Source organism: Jaculus jaculus, chromosome 2, assembly GCF_020740685.1.
Source record: "Jaculus jaculus isolate mJacJac1 chromosome 2, mJacJac1.mat.Y.cur, whole genome shotgun sequence".
Taxonomy (NCBI): Eukaryota; Metazoa; Chordata; class Mammalia; order Rodentia; family Dipodidae; genus Jaculus; species Jaculus jaculus.
Window position 1 is genome coordinate 82279220 of NC_059103.1, and position 15708 is coordinate 82294927.

Consider the following 15708-nt stretch of genomic DNA (forward strand, 5'->3'; position numbering starts at 1 on the left):
CTATTTTTAGTCTGTATCTTCAAATAGAAGCAGATTCCAGACATATATATCCTTAGGCTAGACTATTAAAATTGCTGTTGGGATTCTAGAGTTCACTTCATTAGCTTAGTAATTCAGTCATTTCTAAATGTCCATCAAGTATCTGCTGTAGGAAGAAATTTGTGCTGAGCACAGGGAATACAGCAGCATGAGAAAGAAATCACAAGTGGGCCTGTGAAAGGAAATTGATATCAAATATCCATACAAAAATATTTAGGCACAAATTGCAATTAAGTGCTGGAAGTGAAATTAATAGAGAAAAGAGGGAGAAAAAACTTGACCAAGGATGTCAGAAAGGCATTTCTGACATGTATGTGTGTGGGGATGGTGGTATGTATGTGTGTATTTGTATGTGAGTGGGTGAAGATGAGTGTGCAGTTGCACATGTGCGTGCACATGTGTATGTAGGCCAGATGACAACTTCAGGTTTCATTCTTCAGTTACATCATCCACTTCTTTTGTAGAGAGAGGTGCAAGTGTGTTGGACTACACACAGCAACATATGTGAATAATAGGGATTGAACTTAGGTCTTCATGCTTGCATAGTAGGCACTTTAACAGGTCAGTTATCACCTCAGCCTCAAGCAGTGACATTTAAATACAGAAGCAGAGTGTCAAACTTCAGACCGAGAAAAACATATCCCAAAGGCTTGGGAATGAAGTAAAGACTGAGAAAGCACAAAAGTCCTATGTGGTTGACACACAAAGACTAAAGAGGTAGAGAGACAAGGCAAGAGTGTGATGAGGAAGGTGGGAGCCTACTGCTGAGGAAAACCATGCGGTCAATTAGGTGTTTCTTCCCAAGGCTAAAGCCTAAAGCTGCCAAGGGGCTCAAAGCTGAAATCACATAAGACATTTACTTTCTAGAGATGATTTACTGCAATCTAAAGACTGGGAAATTGGGGCTGAGGTAAAGATGGCTAGGTGGATAAGATTGCTGCCACACAAGCATGAGGGCCTGGGAAGGCCTGATTCAAACCTGATTTAATTGCCAGCACCCATGGAAACATCTGTGAGTGGCCATACACACCTGTAAGCCTAGTCCTGTAAGGAGTGGACACCTGAGAATAGCTGGGATGCACTGGTCAGCCAGCAGCTGCAGCCTCATTGAGAGAATCTATCAGAAGGAAATAAAGCAGAAGAGCAAGAGATGGGGTGCCTTGACATCCTGCTCTGGCATTTACATGTGTGTACATGTGCACACACACATATATAACACACACAGAGATTTACATGTAGAAAAATGATTTAGATGTGAAACATTACAATTCATTTCATCCAACAGTTTATTACAAATTATTTTAGTGTCAGAATATACATCAGTGAGACAAATGGATTACTGATTTGTGGCTTTCATTTTAATTGAGGAAGATGAAAAATTATATAATGGAAATATATGGTTTAAATAAAAATAGAGTAAAGAATACACTCATTAGTAAGGTGGTGTTCTGCACTGGGGTCCAAGTATGTCCATATCAATGTGGTTCTAGAGTAGAGGGCTGACAGAAATGACTCATCATGCAGAGGTGGCTGTCTGGAGGATGACTACTCAGATAGAGGAGCAACATGGTAGAGACTTCAAGGCAGGGGTCTACATGTATGATCCAGAGAAAGCAGCAAGCCCAGTGAGGCATGAATAAAGTAGATTAGGTTGGTATTAAATATCCAGAGACTTGTAAAATAATACAGGTCCCATTGGTCTTACTCTCAGGATTTTGAGCAATGGAAAGTCACTCTGACAGAAGGGGTAGGCATGAGTGAACCATAGGGCTCAAGAGAAGTAGAGAGACCAGGAAAAAGGTTCTGGCAAGAGAGAATGGGGGCTTGGATCAAAAGTAACATGTACGGGCTGGTGGAATGGCTTAGCAGTTAAGGCACTTGCCTGTGAAGCCTCAGGACCCATGTTCAACTCTCCAGGTCCCATGTAAGCCAGATGCACAAAGTGACACAAGCACTCAAGGTTGCGCATGTGCACAATGGGGCATACATGTCTGCAGTTTCAGTGCAGTGGCTGGAGGCCCTGGTGTGCCAATTCTATTTCTAAATTTTAATTAATTAATTAATTTGTACTTAGTGAATACACTCAAGTTTATACCATTATTAGCCTCCTACCTGTCCACCCCCTCCACAGGGACCTTCCTTGTTGGGGTATATGGGTCATGCATTGTGGGGTTAGCCTTCAGTTTGGGGTAGAAGGAAATGTCTCTGCATGTCATGACCCACCATGTGGCTATGAGATTCTTTCTGCCCCCTCTTCTGCAAATTTCTCTGAGCCATGTTGGGTTCATTTTAGGTCTGCTTCAATGTTGAGATCATGGGAGCCTCTGTGTCTCTGGATATCTGGTTTGGTAGGGGTTGATTGTTCTCTGTGCCTATCTCCTTCACTGTTGTGCTGGTTCCTGGTTCTCTGAGGAAATAGCATTCCTGCTTGTTTCTCCAATTATTCTAAGTTTCAGCTAGGGCCCTTTTGAGGTATGATGGGGTGGTTTTGTCCTTAGAAGTCAGGTTGTTTGCTGTTTCTCATATTCTAACTCTCTTGCCTAAGGGGGAAAAAAAAAAGGCCAGTGTCTTGGGCTTGCCATAAATAAATAAATAAAGTAGTATGTAAACATGAACAAAACAATGGATTCTGGATATATTTTAGAAGCCAAGTAAAGCAGAGTCCAAAGTTCTGGGTGAGTAGTGTTAAAGCCAAAGTATGTCAAGAATGATTTCCATACATTGTAAAGAATGACCAGAAGTTGAAGTTGACATATACTCAGAAAAAATGGACTTCAGAAGAGAGTCAGGTTTGGAGCAAATCTTCTAAACTTGAAATCCTAATGCCTTAGTAAAGATGGCAAGAGTTCAGGTTGGTGACTGATATCTGGAAGTTGTTAACAACAAAAGGTAAAGCTACAAGTCTGGGTGGGGCCAAACAGGAGCAAGCTCCAGTAAAAAGGAGAATCTAAGTGCTGGCTCAGGTTTTCTACAGAGATTAGACACTGGAGAGGCAATAAGGAGCCAGCATAGTAGGGTATGGTTATCAATTTGTAAGCCATAGAGGCAAGAGATACCAGGCTTATACAATGTACAGGAGGTAAAACTTACAGCCTCTGCCATGGAACCAGTGAGCAACTCTGGGCTCGCTAGCACTGAAGCCAGTTTTCCTCATTTGCAATATAATTAAGAGAAATCATTAAAGTCATTTATAGTAAGAGCATATAGCACTTTTATAAATGAGCAATAGTATTATTATCCTAAAAAAAAATCTATTGATGCAGCAGAGAAACATCTGAGGAACCGGGCATGGTGGTGCATGCCTCTAATCCCAGTACTCAGGAATCAGAGGTAGGAGGATCTCTGTGAGTTTGAGGCCACCCAGAGACTACATTCCAGGACAGCCTGAAAAACCAAGAACAGACAAAAAAACCTGAGGATGAAGCAAAGAGTAAAATGATTTGATTTTTAAAATCCTTAATTCAATAGGAAATTTTAGGAATGACAATCTTTTATTTGTATTGACTGAGCTACAGATATTTATTTTTAACACTGGTTTTGAAAGTAACTACAACACTATCTAAAAAGATGCAGAGTAAAAGCCATGGTAAGATCACTACTGTGAAAAAGCAAAGGCATTTTTATCTTGCCAGAGACCACTGTACATGCTACAAAATGTGTTGCTGTGAAAATGATTTTTCACAATTGTTGCTGAGCAGGTTAGAACATTAGAGAACCTGAAAATGGACCCAAAACACAGTACCCTCACACAGCATACCTAGAAATTCTTTGTGATTTCTCTTTATGTAGAAGGCCATATTATAACTGATGCTTAATTCTTATTGTTTATGTGTGTATGCGTGGATATGTGGACAAGTGTATGGATGCGTTTGTACCATGGAGCATATGTGAAGGCCTGAGGTTCACCTTGGGTGTTTGTTTCTCCTTCCTCCTGTTTTTTGAGATAATGTCTCTTGCTTTTCTTCTGCATGCACACCAGTCTAACTGCTCTGTAAGCTTCCAGATTCTCCTGGCTTCATCTCCAATTGTCCTAGGCCTAGTAGGGTCACACATGCATGTGGCTTTTTGCATCTGTCCTTATGCAGGAACAGAGGGCTTGCACTCAGGCCTGCAAGCTTGCATGCAAGTGCCTTTAACCATTGCATTATCTCCCCAACCTGTGAGGGTTTATTTTTACCCGGAGGGGTTCAATATTTTCTTGTTATTTCATACTTTATTTAAACACAGATTTAGATTTGGACTATGGAACTTAAGTGTTTTCATGTTTTAGTAGAAATATCCCATTTTACTCTGTTTAATGAGTAACATTGAATAGCAAATGAGCTTTCCTCTAAGTTTTGAGTATAACAGGGTTTGAATTGGTCAACTTCCCACAGGTACTTCTTTGTGGTTGAAGAAGACAACACTCCATTGTCGGTCACTGTGACTCCTTGTGACGCACCTTTGGAGTGGAAGCTTCGCCTCCAGGAGCTGCCCGAGGAGACGAGTGCTGAAGGCTCAGGTAAGCTGTGGGGTCACCCCGGGACAGGGAAAATCATGTGAAGCACACAACCTTCCTCAAAAGAAATGCCGTGAGATCGGTGATCCTGGCTGTATGAAGCAGAGACCCACCTGGCTTTGGGGGCTGCCATTGGCAATCTTTTTTGTGTATTTGCATCATCTGAGGGACTTTAAAAAGTACTGGTGATTGATTTTGGCCACAGAAGTTCTGGCTTAATTACTAAGGGGTATGTCCTGAACAGTGGTGTTTTTAAGAGCTTTCCCATAGGTGGTTCTAATGTTCAGCAAAGACTAAAATCTTCTCATCTCTAGGGAAAAAAGGCCAAAAACAATGTAGTAGATAGGCAATAGCAGCAGCCCATGGCCAAGGAGCAAATCAAGTCAGCAGGAGGAGTAGATTAGACACTTGGGGATAGAGATAGTGGAAAGAAAATAGCAAGATACAAGTAAAATGATAAGTCTGTACAGGCACATGAGGTAATGCTGCTATTCCTTTGAAAGAAAACATAGCTTACAGGTGTTCAGCAAAGGATGCTTAGAACATTGGAGGTGCCCATAGGGAATGATGAGACACATAGTTACTGAACTCTAGTAGTGAACCAGACATATGATGAGTGAGTTCATATCATACTTTAAGAATATGAAATTTTACAGTTTACCATAAACATTCAGTGATAAGCTAGAAAAGGTTTGTTCCCACTCTGGTTACCCAGCCTTGGAAACCCATCATTGATACTTACATGGCATTGATATTAGCAATAGCCGAAGATAGAAGAAAATAGTTTCATTGTGATACTTCCTGTGCACTATTCCTGAGCACATGTTCTATACAATGAACCTCAGCTACTCTGACTGATAATTTTATACTTTGTATTTTAGTAAGATCATCAAGCTCTGTTAACAATGGTGAAATTAGTAAAATTAGTTCCCATCAAAATGTAAAATTAGCCCTTTTGCTAAGTACATTCAAAGTCAAATTACTCATTTCCAAAAAAATTAAAAGTAGTCCTTGACCTAATATTTCCACTAATAATCTAATGACAAAATAATTTAAATTGAGTAAAGGCTTTCATATATATAAGGATGTTCCTTACAATGGTCAAAAATAACCCAATAGTATTAATGTATGATGTAATACTAAGTGAGAAAATAGTATGCAAATGATAGAAGTCTGTTTAGGATTCACATATGCATGAGAATACAGTTGTTAAACTATACAGAGTAATGTATGAAAAAATATTAACTGCTCAAAATATGTAAAGAAAAGACTGGATGGAAATAGGCCAAAGTAATAAGACTACCTCTGGATGAATGAGTTACTGGATCTTTAAAAACTTTTATTTACCATGGGATATTGTTTACAATCATGGAAGTTGTCAATTAAAAAAAAAAAAGAAATCCATATTAGATGTGAGCATCCTTAAAATAAGACCCTCAGGCTAGAGAGTGGTTAAGGAGCTTGCCTGCCATATTCAGGTTGGATTTCCCAGTGCCCATGTAAAGCCAGATACACAAAGTGGCACATCTATATGGGGTTCCTTTGCAATGGCCTAGAGGTCCTGGCACATGTTCTCATTCTCTCTCTCTCTCTCCCTCTCTCTCTTTCTCTCTTTCTCACTCATTCACTATCTCTCTTTGCTTGAACATAAATAAAAATATTTTTCCAAAGAAAAAAAACATTTAGGTTGATATTGTACATATGTAATTACAATGAATGTAATGGGGAGGTAATATGATGGAGAATGGAATTTCAAATGGGAAAGTGTGGGGGTGGGGAGGGAGGGAATTACCATGGGATATATTTTATAATCATGGAAAATGTTAATAAAAATTAAAAAATAAATTAAAAAATAAAAACTGTTATTTATGTCTTTCTGTTCTGTTTTAAATGTCTTATCTTTAAAATGGAGAAGACATCAGATGTTTGGAAACACAGTATAAGGCTGTCAAGCCACAGTAACATGCTTATTCCTCTACCTCCTGCATATTTTCCAGGTGATCCTGAACCTCTGGAGCAGCAGAAGCAGCAGGTCACCAATGAGGAAGGCACTGAGCTGTTCTCCTACAAAGGCAACGATGTCGAGTACTTTTTGTCTTCTAGTTCTCCATCTGGTTTATATCAGTTGGAGCTTCTTTCAACAGAGAAAGATACACATTTCAAAGTATATGCCACCACCACTCCAGAGTCTGATCAGCCATACCCAGAACTACCATATGACCCCAGAGTTGACGTAACCTCTCTTGGACGCACCACGATTACTTTAGCTTGGAAGCCAAGCCCCACAGCCTCTTTACTGAAACAACCCATTGAATACTGTGTGGTCATCAACAAAGAGCACAATTTCAAAAGTCTTTGTGCAGTTGAAGCAAAATTGAGTGCAGATGATGCCTTCATGATGGCCCCAAAACCTGGCCTGGACTTTAGTCCCTTTGACTTTGCCCATTTTGGATTTCCTTCAGATAATTTGAGTAAAGAACGCAATTTCCTAGCAAAGCCTTCTCCAAAGCTAGGACGCCATGTCTACTGGAGACCCAAGGTTGACATTCAGAAAATCTGCATAGGCAACAAAAACATCTTCACTATCTCTGACTTAAAACCTGACACACAGTACTACTTTGATATCTTTGTGGTCAATGCCAACAGCAACATGAGCACTGCCTATGTGGGTACCTTCGCCAGAACCAAGGAAGAAGCAAAGCAGAAGACCGTGGAGCTCAAAGATGGGAGAGTTACAGATGTCTTTGTCAAAAGGAAGGGAGCCAAGTTTCTCCGATTTGCTCCAGTCTCTTCCCACCAAAAAGTCACCATCTTTATTCACTCTTGTCTGGACACTGTCCAGATCCAAGTGCGAAGAGATGGGAAACTACTTCTCTCACAGAATGTGGAAGGCGTCCGGCAGTTCCAGCTGAGAGGAAAGCCCAAAGCAAAGTATGTCATTCGACTGAAAGGAAACAAGAAAGGAGCTTCCTTGTTGAAAATCCTGGCCAGCACCAAGCCGAGCAAGCAGGCTTTCCCCTCTCTTCCCGAAGACACGAGAATCAAAGCCTTTGACAAGCTGCGTACCTGTTCTTCAGTTACAGTTGCTTGGCTAGGCACCCAGGAAAGGAACAAGTTTTGTATTTATAAAAAAGAAGTGGATGATAACTACACTGAAGACCAGAAGAAAAGGGAGCAAAACCAATGCCTAGGACCAGACACAAGGAAGAAATCAGAAAAGGTCCTCTGTAAATATTTCCACAGTCAAAACCTACAGAAAGCGGTGACTACTGAAACAATCCAAGGTCTAGAGCCTGGCAGATCTTACCTGCTGGATGTTTATGTCATAGGGCATGGGGGTCACTCTGTGAAGTACCAGAGTAAAGTTGTGAAAACAAGGAAGCTCTGTTAGTTACCTACCTTGTATAAAGAGATCTTATATAAAACTTGAAGAGGGTCATTGAATCACTTTCCCTAAAACTGACTACTCCCACAGCTGATAGAAGTTGTGCCCTGTATTTGGACTGTGGAAGGAAAGACATCCACATGTGTATATTGATGTCAATATAGCATAACTTGGAGACTTTGTTTAGTACCCCATGGTACTTAGGGTACATGTGTTTATTGCCAGCTGATGTCAAGGGAGGAGGATACCTTGAAGAAACTGCCATCCCTTGCTTTGATCACTGCATGGACTGCTTCTAAATTATTTTATTACCTAAAAAAATTTAAATATGCCATTCATTGCACAATTCACAAATGAAAATTATTCCTCTCTATAGATGCTAGGGGATATATATATATATACATATATATATATAAATTATTTTATAAAGTGTTTTAAATGTCAGTGTTTCTATTATTGTAAACTACTAAATTCCTTCTCTGTTAAAATATAGATCTAAGTATTATTAAGTTGACAGTCCTCTAGACAGTTACATTGCTCTTGTAAATTCTTTTCTGTCCAGTAACATGTTTAAATACTGTATATATCTCATGTACAAAGTTGACACATGTTGTATTCATGTACATAAAATTAAGGTTATTAGATTATTGTACTGTTTATTTTCCCAAGAAGCTACCTTGGTATATTCAATTTCTAATCTGTTCTTAAACATTGGACTCTTTTTCGTAGTTAAGAGCCATATCTCTTAACAGTTACTATGGCATCAGGAACAGTTATTAAAATCTTCATTTTGGCATTTAGTAGGAGCCAGCCTTTGTGGGAGCAGAAAGAGCTTTGATAGACTTGTTTTACAAGAGGACAAGGCAAGCACTGCCAACTCCACAGGCCGTCAACAAATCATCCGCAACATCTCAAAATACATCACATTTAAACATTTATTATAAGTGCTGAAGCTGAGATATTTATTTAGTGTTTTCCATCTACTTGAATATTAATGAAGTAGTCATACTAACCTCTAGCTGAAGCAACTGAGCACACACCAATCAGGATTTGGGTGAGTAATGACTGTAAAAGCCACTGCTTTTGACATTCAATTTCCATGGATTGTCTCAAAATCTTGGCATAAGACACAATGTAAGCAGAGCATATCTAAGGCCATCCATTATAGCCTGCACAAAGAGCAGTTTTATCCTATACAGGTTCTGTTCATAAATCCTAAGGTATCATGAGACTACAAGATCTGGGTTCAGGAAAGCCTGAAATTTGCAATCACCCACAACAGTATGGCTTTAGGAAGATCATTTACTTTTCATTTGTTTTTTCCATCTATAAAATGCAGGTCATGATTAGTTTGAATAAGCTGGCACTGTTAGAAACCTTCTGTCATCAGAGGTCGTGTCTTTTAGACCTCTATGTATAAATTGTGAAGTTCTGTGACTACAGGTATGGCCCATTCATGTCCTTGGCACATCTGTGCTGAGGTGGGTGCTCATGAGGAATGTTCTTAAGGAGGAAGGAATTGCTATGGAGGTGATGCAATGTGCTCTGCTCACCTTAGGAGAAAATATCCCCCTTGAAAACGTAACACATAACTCTTCAACTATAACTTTTTCCATGAAAAAATTGACCACATCTGTATAAAACAGGGATGATGTCTTTTAAAAGTTTTAAAAGATTCTTTTAAAAGTTAAAGAATATGTCCTGACTGCTCCCATCTAATCAACCCCTTTGAAAGGAGATATTTCAAATGTAAAAGTATTCCCAAGATCTCACATCCTAAATTATAAATGTGGTGTCTTACAAGGTAAATCACTTTCTAATAATATTCACATATAAACTATTGCCAAGCAATGCATTAATTGAAGATATAGAAAATCAAAGCTACTGCTGTTTCTGAAAGCAACTACTGTCTGGAAAACTCTCAGAATCAGGCTAGGTGAATTTAGGCAAGCTTTTACTTATCAACTATCTGTGATGGTAGCTTCTACATGTTCTGGAAAATACAAGAATTCATCTATGGCCCAGTAAAATTCACCTTTTATAAATTGTAGGAAAATTAAATTCATTTGGGGAACTTCTATCATTCATAAAGAAAGAAAAGAAACTTTATTTAAAGTCAAGCTCTCATATTTCTTAATATGGATTTGAATAACATTCAGGTAAAATACAGACAAGAAAACAAGCCTATTCTTAATTAACCAAAGAATGAGAAGCTAATATGAAAGTATACTTGAGCTCTGAGGGGAATCATGTTACTATCAGAATATTTACAATACCATATGTAGACAGATCTTGAGAAGGGAATCTTTAAGGATATGTAAAAGGAAGCAAAGGAATAAAGAAGAAAATAAAAGAATAAGGAAAGGAAAAGATGGAGGAGGAAAGGGGAGGAAAGAAGGGAGACAAGGAAGGGAATTAAAGATCAGACAAATAAGAATGGCATTCTCATAGTCAAACACCAAAACAAGGACATTGTTTGGACTACAAAATCCTATCAAGAATATATTTCATCAATTCTTAGTTAAAAATAAAACCACTTGTGGATCATTTTTCAAAAATATATCCTTCAAGACCATTTCGAATATTCATGGGGACAGTGTGGTATCTGCAACTGGCCACTCCAAATTTATGAGAAAAAAAAAAAGCTTAGAAACACCAAGTATGTCTAATCTAGGTTTGCATGAACATGAACTTAAGGCTGTAACATCATTGCTTTGCTTTATTGCATTAATCGTAAGTTTGGGGATCTAAAATTATACAGAATCAGTGAAAATTATTTTCTTGGTTAATTTATAATTAATGTCTACATTACTTTTAAAACCTGTATTCAAGGATAAAAGGATATATGCATTCCTGATTTTTGTTACTCAGAGCACATTGAAAATATTATAACTTTAGAATCCTTGATATTCAAATGAGGCAAAGAAACCTGAACTAAAACATCATAGCCACTCATATATTTTAAAGTTTGAAACCTTAATAGTTCTTGTTTTGGGGGGGGGGGGGTCATTGAGGAGAGGTAGACATCCGCAATGAAAGTACACACAGAGAATTTGTTTCACAACTCAAGAGCTTCAATGGAATGAATCCAGGATCCCTTCCAATACCTTATCAATTCCTACCAGTCCTCATGCTGGTGCAGCTCTCATTTTTACAATGAGGAAATTGAGGTCTAATTATGACGAACTGAGGTTTCTTCACTCCTCACTTAACACTTACTCAGACGTTGGTTTTAGGCATAACATCACTCTCCAAAACATTCCACAACTCACTCAGTTTTTTCTATGGCGTGGCTGGCTGTAACGAAACAACACAGAATAGCTAAAATGGAGAAGAGGATCATTTGGAGCATGTCCAGAGCCACTTCCTTCCCCACTTTGATATGGTGGGACAGAGATAACATCAGCTGGGAACTTGCCTTTAGACTCTCTCCCCAGGGCCTGGAGAGGTGTCTGCTGCCAGACGTCAGCTGTCTTGTGTTTGTAGTTGACTGAGAGACCTGGTAGACATCAGGGTACACTCACCATTGTGTTTTCCTGAGAGTATTGGCCTAAAAAATTCATAGTAGTGTGGAATCTTGGCTTTTTGTTGTTTCAGAAGAAGGAAGTAGGAGAAGGGAGCACACAGAGAAAGTGGACTGCAGAAAGGAGAGTTAGTTATAAGAGGCCTGAAAGTGGAAGAGAAGCAAGAGAGCTACTAAAGTCTGAATTTATAAAGGTTTTGATACTGTCTTACGTGCAACTCACACTTGGACCTGAATCACCACCCTCTATTAAATTGTATTCTTCTGATTGACATTTTTCATTTCCTAAGGCTGGTGGAGCATGCATATGGATGTAATTTACTTCATTACCCTTCACATCACTCCTGCTCATCCTATGAGAAAAAAAAAAGAGAAAAGAAAGAGCTGATGTACCACATAGAAAAACATTTTTCCCAAGATTGAAAACCCAAGGCCTTAGGCATAGTGACGCTGTTTTGCTGTTGTTATTTAGGTCTCAGTAGCGACAGGATGGGGCCAGCTCTCCCATAGTTGTGGGGAAAGGCAGCATAGGAGCCCTACATCCTAGCAAAAACACATTAACACAGAACTAAGGATGAAGTATCAGAATGTAGCTCATCACTTTACTAAGCTGAGGAGAAGTTTCAAGCAAGTAGAAGATTTTCTTGAAATGTGTTAGAAATGTAATTTAGAGATGCTGAGTCAGGAACAAATATACCAAGCAAACTTCCAGGATAAGGTCATCTTCATGTTGTCTGTTCTGGGAATAATTTTTGAATGAAAGCAAAGGTGTAAATCAGAGGGGTTTGAGCAGTTCAGTTCTGATTACAGGTGATGAGATCCAGGTGGAACAGTCTGTAAAACATAACCATAACCATATTGCAAAGAAAGTATTCAGTGATGGTATTTATTTTTATTTTTTTGGTAAGATTTTATTTTTAACCCTGGCTTGACATGAGTCATTTTAAACAGCAGTATTAAGATATGGCTTCTCTTTCCCCTTTCTCCCATGATTTGGAAATAAGCAAATATCCAGTTCTAGTCTCTCCCTTTTTGTGTAATCCCTCCAACTGTGTAATTACAGTAGCACAGAATAATATAAACCAGACATGCTCACCCTGCAGCCATGGGCTGCATGCATCCCAGGATAGCTACAAATGCAGCCCAACATATTTGTAGATGAGATCATCATATTGCAATGTCAAATGATTGAACACCCCTGCTCAACAGTTGTTTTAAGATCTACTTAACAAAAACCCTCATGTCCATATTTAATTATAATCCTGACAGGTTCTGCTCCTGAGAAACTATCATAAATGAACAGGGTACATTAGCACTTAAGGCACAGAAACTTGACTATTGAGATTCCTTCCTTTTCAAAAATGTGTTCTGACCTATTAACTACAACTTAGCATATTAGGTACCCTCACCACACAGGCTGGAAAAGTTGCAAAATGCCAGATTTAAGAAGCAGTTTTGAGAAGCAAAATGTTACTCTAAGAACCACAGGGGAAGGCTGGGAAGAAAGCTCAGTCAGCAAATTGTTTGCAGTACAAGCGTGAGACCTGAGCTTGGTCCCCAGCACCCAAATAAAATCCACATGTGGTGGTGCACTATCATTGAGAAGACAAAGACAGGAGGATCCCTGGCATTTTCTGGCTAGTTTGTCTAGCCAAATTGGAGAGTCCTAGGTTCATTCACAAAGAATAAGATGGAAAATGATTGAAGAAGAGACTTGGCGATCTCTGACTGCCACACACACATATGCACACAACACATGCGTGACCACACAATATGGACACGCTTATATACAGGTGTGTGTGCACACGCACAAACACACACACACACACACACACACACACACACACACACACGTGCTTTCACCAAACAAAAACAAGAGACACAGGTAAACATCTCACAAGCCTTTGTCTGGCCTACCTTGTATTCTTCTAAGTCTATGTAGCTGAAGTGACATGACTGTGGCTTAGCTAATTTCATAGAAATAGACACAGACTGATCTAACAGCAGTTCAGTCATCTTACTGGTATAATAGATATGGCCTTGCCTAATGGTTCATTATCATGTATCAGAGCAGCTACTAGAAGCCTTAGCAACATTTAATGTTAACTGCTTGCTCTGGTTGTAGTAAGAACTTTATGTGGGAGAAACAAATAAGCATGCATACATTTTTAAAACATTTTTAAGTTTTTATTTATTTATTTGAGAGCGACAGACAGAGAGAGAAAGAGGCAGGCAGAGAGAGAGAGAGAATGGGTGCACCAGGGCCTCCAGCCACTGCAAACGAACTCCAGATGTGTGCACCCCCTTGTACATCTGCTTAATGTGGATCCTGGGGAATCAAGCCTTGAACTGGGGTCCTTAGTCTTCACAGGCAAGCACTTAACTGCTAAGCCATCTCTCCAGCCCCATGCATACATTTTTTAAAGAATAAAATTGAACCAATTTTATTATAACAAAATACCATTTTACAAATGTTTTAGAAGTTAAGACTTGTAATTAACCATTTAAAAATAGTATTATTCAGGGCTGAGAAGATTGCTTAGTGGTTAAGGCACTTGCATTTGAAGCCTAAGGACCCAGGTTCAATTCTCCAGTACCCACATAAGGCAGATGCACAAGGTGCCGAATGCTTCTGGAGTTCATTTGCAATGGCCAGAGGCTCTGGTGTGCCCATTTCTCTCTCTCTCTCTCTGTCTCTCTCACTCTCATTCTTACTCTCTCTCTCTCTATCTGTCTCTCCCTCCCTCTCCCTCTCTCTCTCCTTTTTCTCAGTCTCTCAAATAAAAATAAATATATCTTTTAAGATAGTAATATTCAGTATCTCCTTCCTATGGATCAAAGCTTGTAATTATTCCTCCAATAACACTATGATGTAACTTACAGGCTGTAGAATTTTGCCTGTTTCTATCAACATTTGATTGCATGATCCTCAGGTATGGAAAAGGATGACAGGTATGAAAACAGGGTATGAATTACATTTCCATTCACACTGGGTTTTGTACAAGTCCCATTGACTAATGGTAGGTTTGTGCTTTGAATACAGCCACTTGCTGAGCAAGTTGATGGCTGTGGATACTCATGACAGTTCCTTTGCCAATTCCATGGGCAAGCATTCCAGAGAGAGCCACACCGAAGTGGGCAGTTCTGGAGGTTTGGGTGCCAAAACACACAGAATAGCTATGTTCTGCCATGGAAATCTTAGAGGAGCAGAACTACTGTTTTTAATATTTCTGAGGACTTGGAACATTCTTAAACTAGTTTTATGTACATAAAATTCACTTCAACTTTAAAGGTCTCTTGGTGACTTATATTAAACAGAAGAAAACATATCTTGGTTCAACCGAGCTTTCTCTTTTCTACTAAATTTATATAGCCTATTAAGAGGAAGAAAGCAGTAGAAAAAGGGATTTGGGGTGTTTTCTTAACTTTTGAGGACTTAAGCTTTCTTATTTGTAAAATGAGAGCTGTGATGTCTCCATGTTTCCTTTTAGGAAAATCAAGGCAGATACTAAACCTTCAGCACATGCTGAGTACTAAAAATTTGAAATAGCCATTGAATCATCATAGTAACCCTCAGACGAAGCCATGGCTGCAGTCTCATTGAGCAAATAAGCTATATATCTGCTCAAGGGCACAGTTTAATGTGGTGGAGCTGGACTTGATTCTAGCTACATATGGCTCTAAATAAATGCATCTTTTTATGTCCACATGTATGGACATGAGCTCTAGTGCTTCTTGAGCCAAAATTGTACCAGAGTTGGCTACACATTGATGGTGGGGGGGGGTTCATGAAACAGAGCAAGAGTAGCATATAGTCAAGATTAGGCTGGACATTTACAAACAAATATACACATATATACATACATATATATGTATATATACATATATATATATATGTAACTAGAAACAGTGGAGAAATAATTGATAAGATATTGTTGTTTCTCTCATTGTGTATAGTTTTTCCATCATACACTATGTCTTATACCACAACAATAAAATTGTTTGCTTATATATCTTATTATATAAAATTTGCTATAATTCTTATATATTATATGATTTGTAATATGTCAATAAACCTTTATTTAATGTTTTTGTGTTCACTTTTCTGTTTAAAGAACTATCTTTGTCTTTGCTTCTATCTTGCCCTGTGTACATAGTGCCTTCTTATAGTCTAGCTTTTGTTGACAGCAGATGTTTCTTGGGTACTCACTACATAATGCTAAGCCCTGAGTTGAAATTTTTATCCTGAACTGAAGCACTGTA

The 15708-nt window shown here is 38.8% G+C and overlaps 1 protein-coding gene across 2 annotated transcripts in view; it reads left to right on the forward strand.

Moving 5' to 3' along the window:
- Positions 1-9356, forward strand: part of Ndnf (neuron derived neurotrophic factor) — a 35064-nt gene extending 25708 nt beyond the window's left edge. For both annotated transcript variants that reach the window (XM_004658557.2, XM_045143021.1), the window contains exons 3-4: positions 4416-4540; positions 6535-9356. In XM_004658557.2, coding sequence (XP_004658614.1) covers positions 4416-4540; positions 6535-7928 — 1519 coding nt within the window. In that variant the 3' untranslated portion in view covers positions 7929-9356. The remainder of the gene's footprint in view (positions 1-4415; positions 4541-6534) is intronic.
- The last annotated feature ends 6352 nt before the right edge of the window (positions 9357-15708 follow it).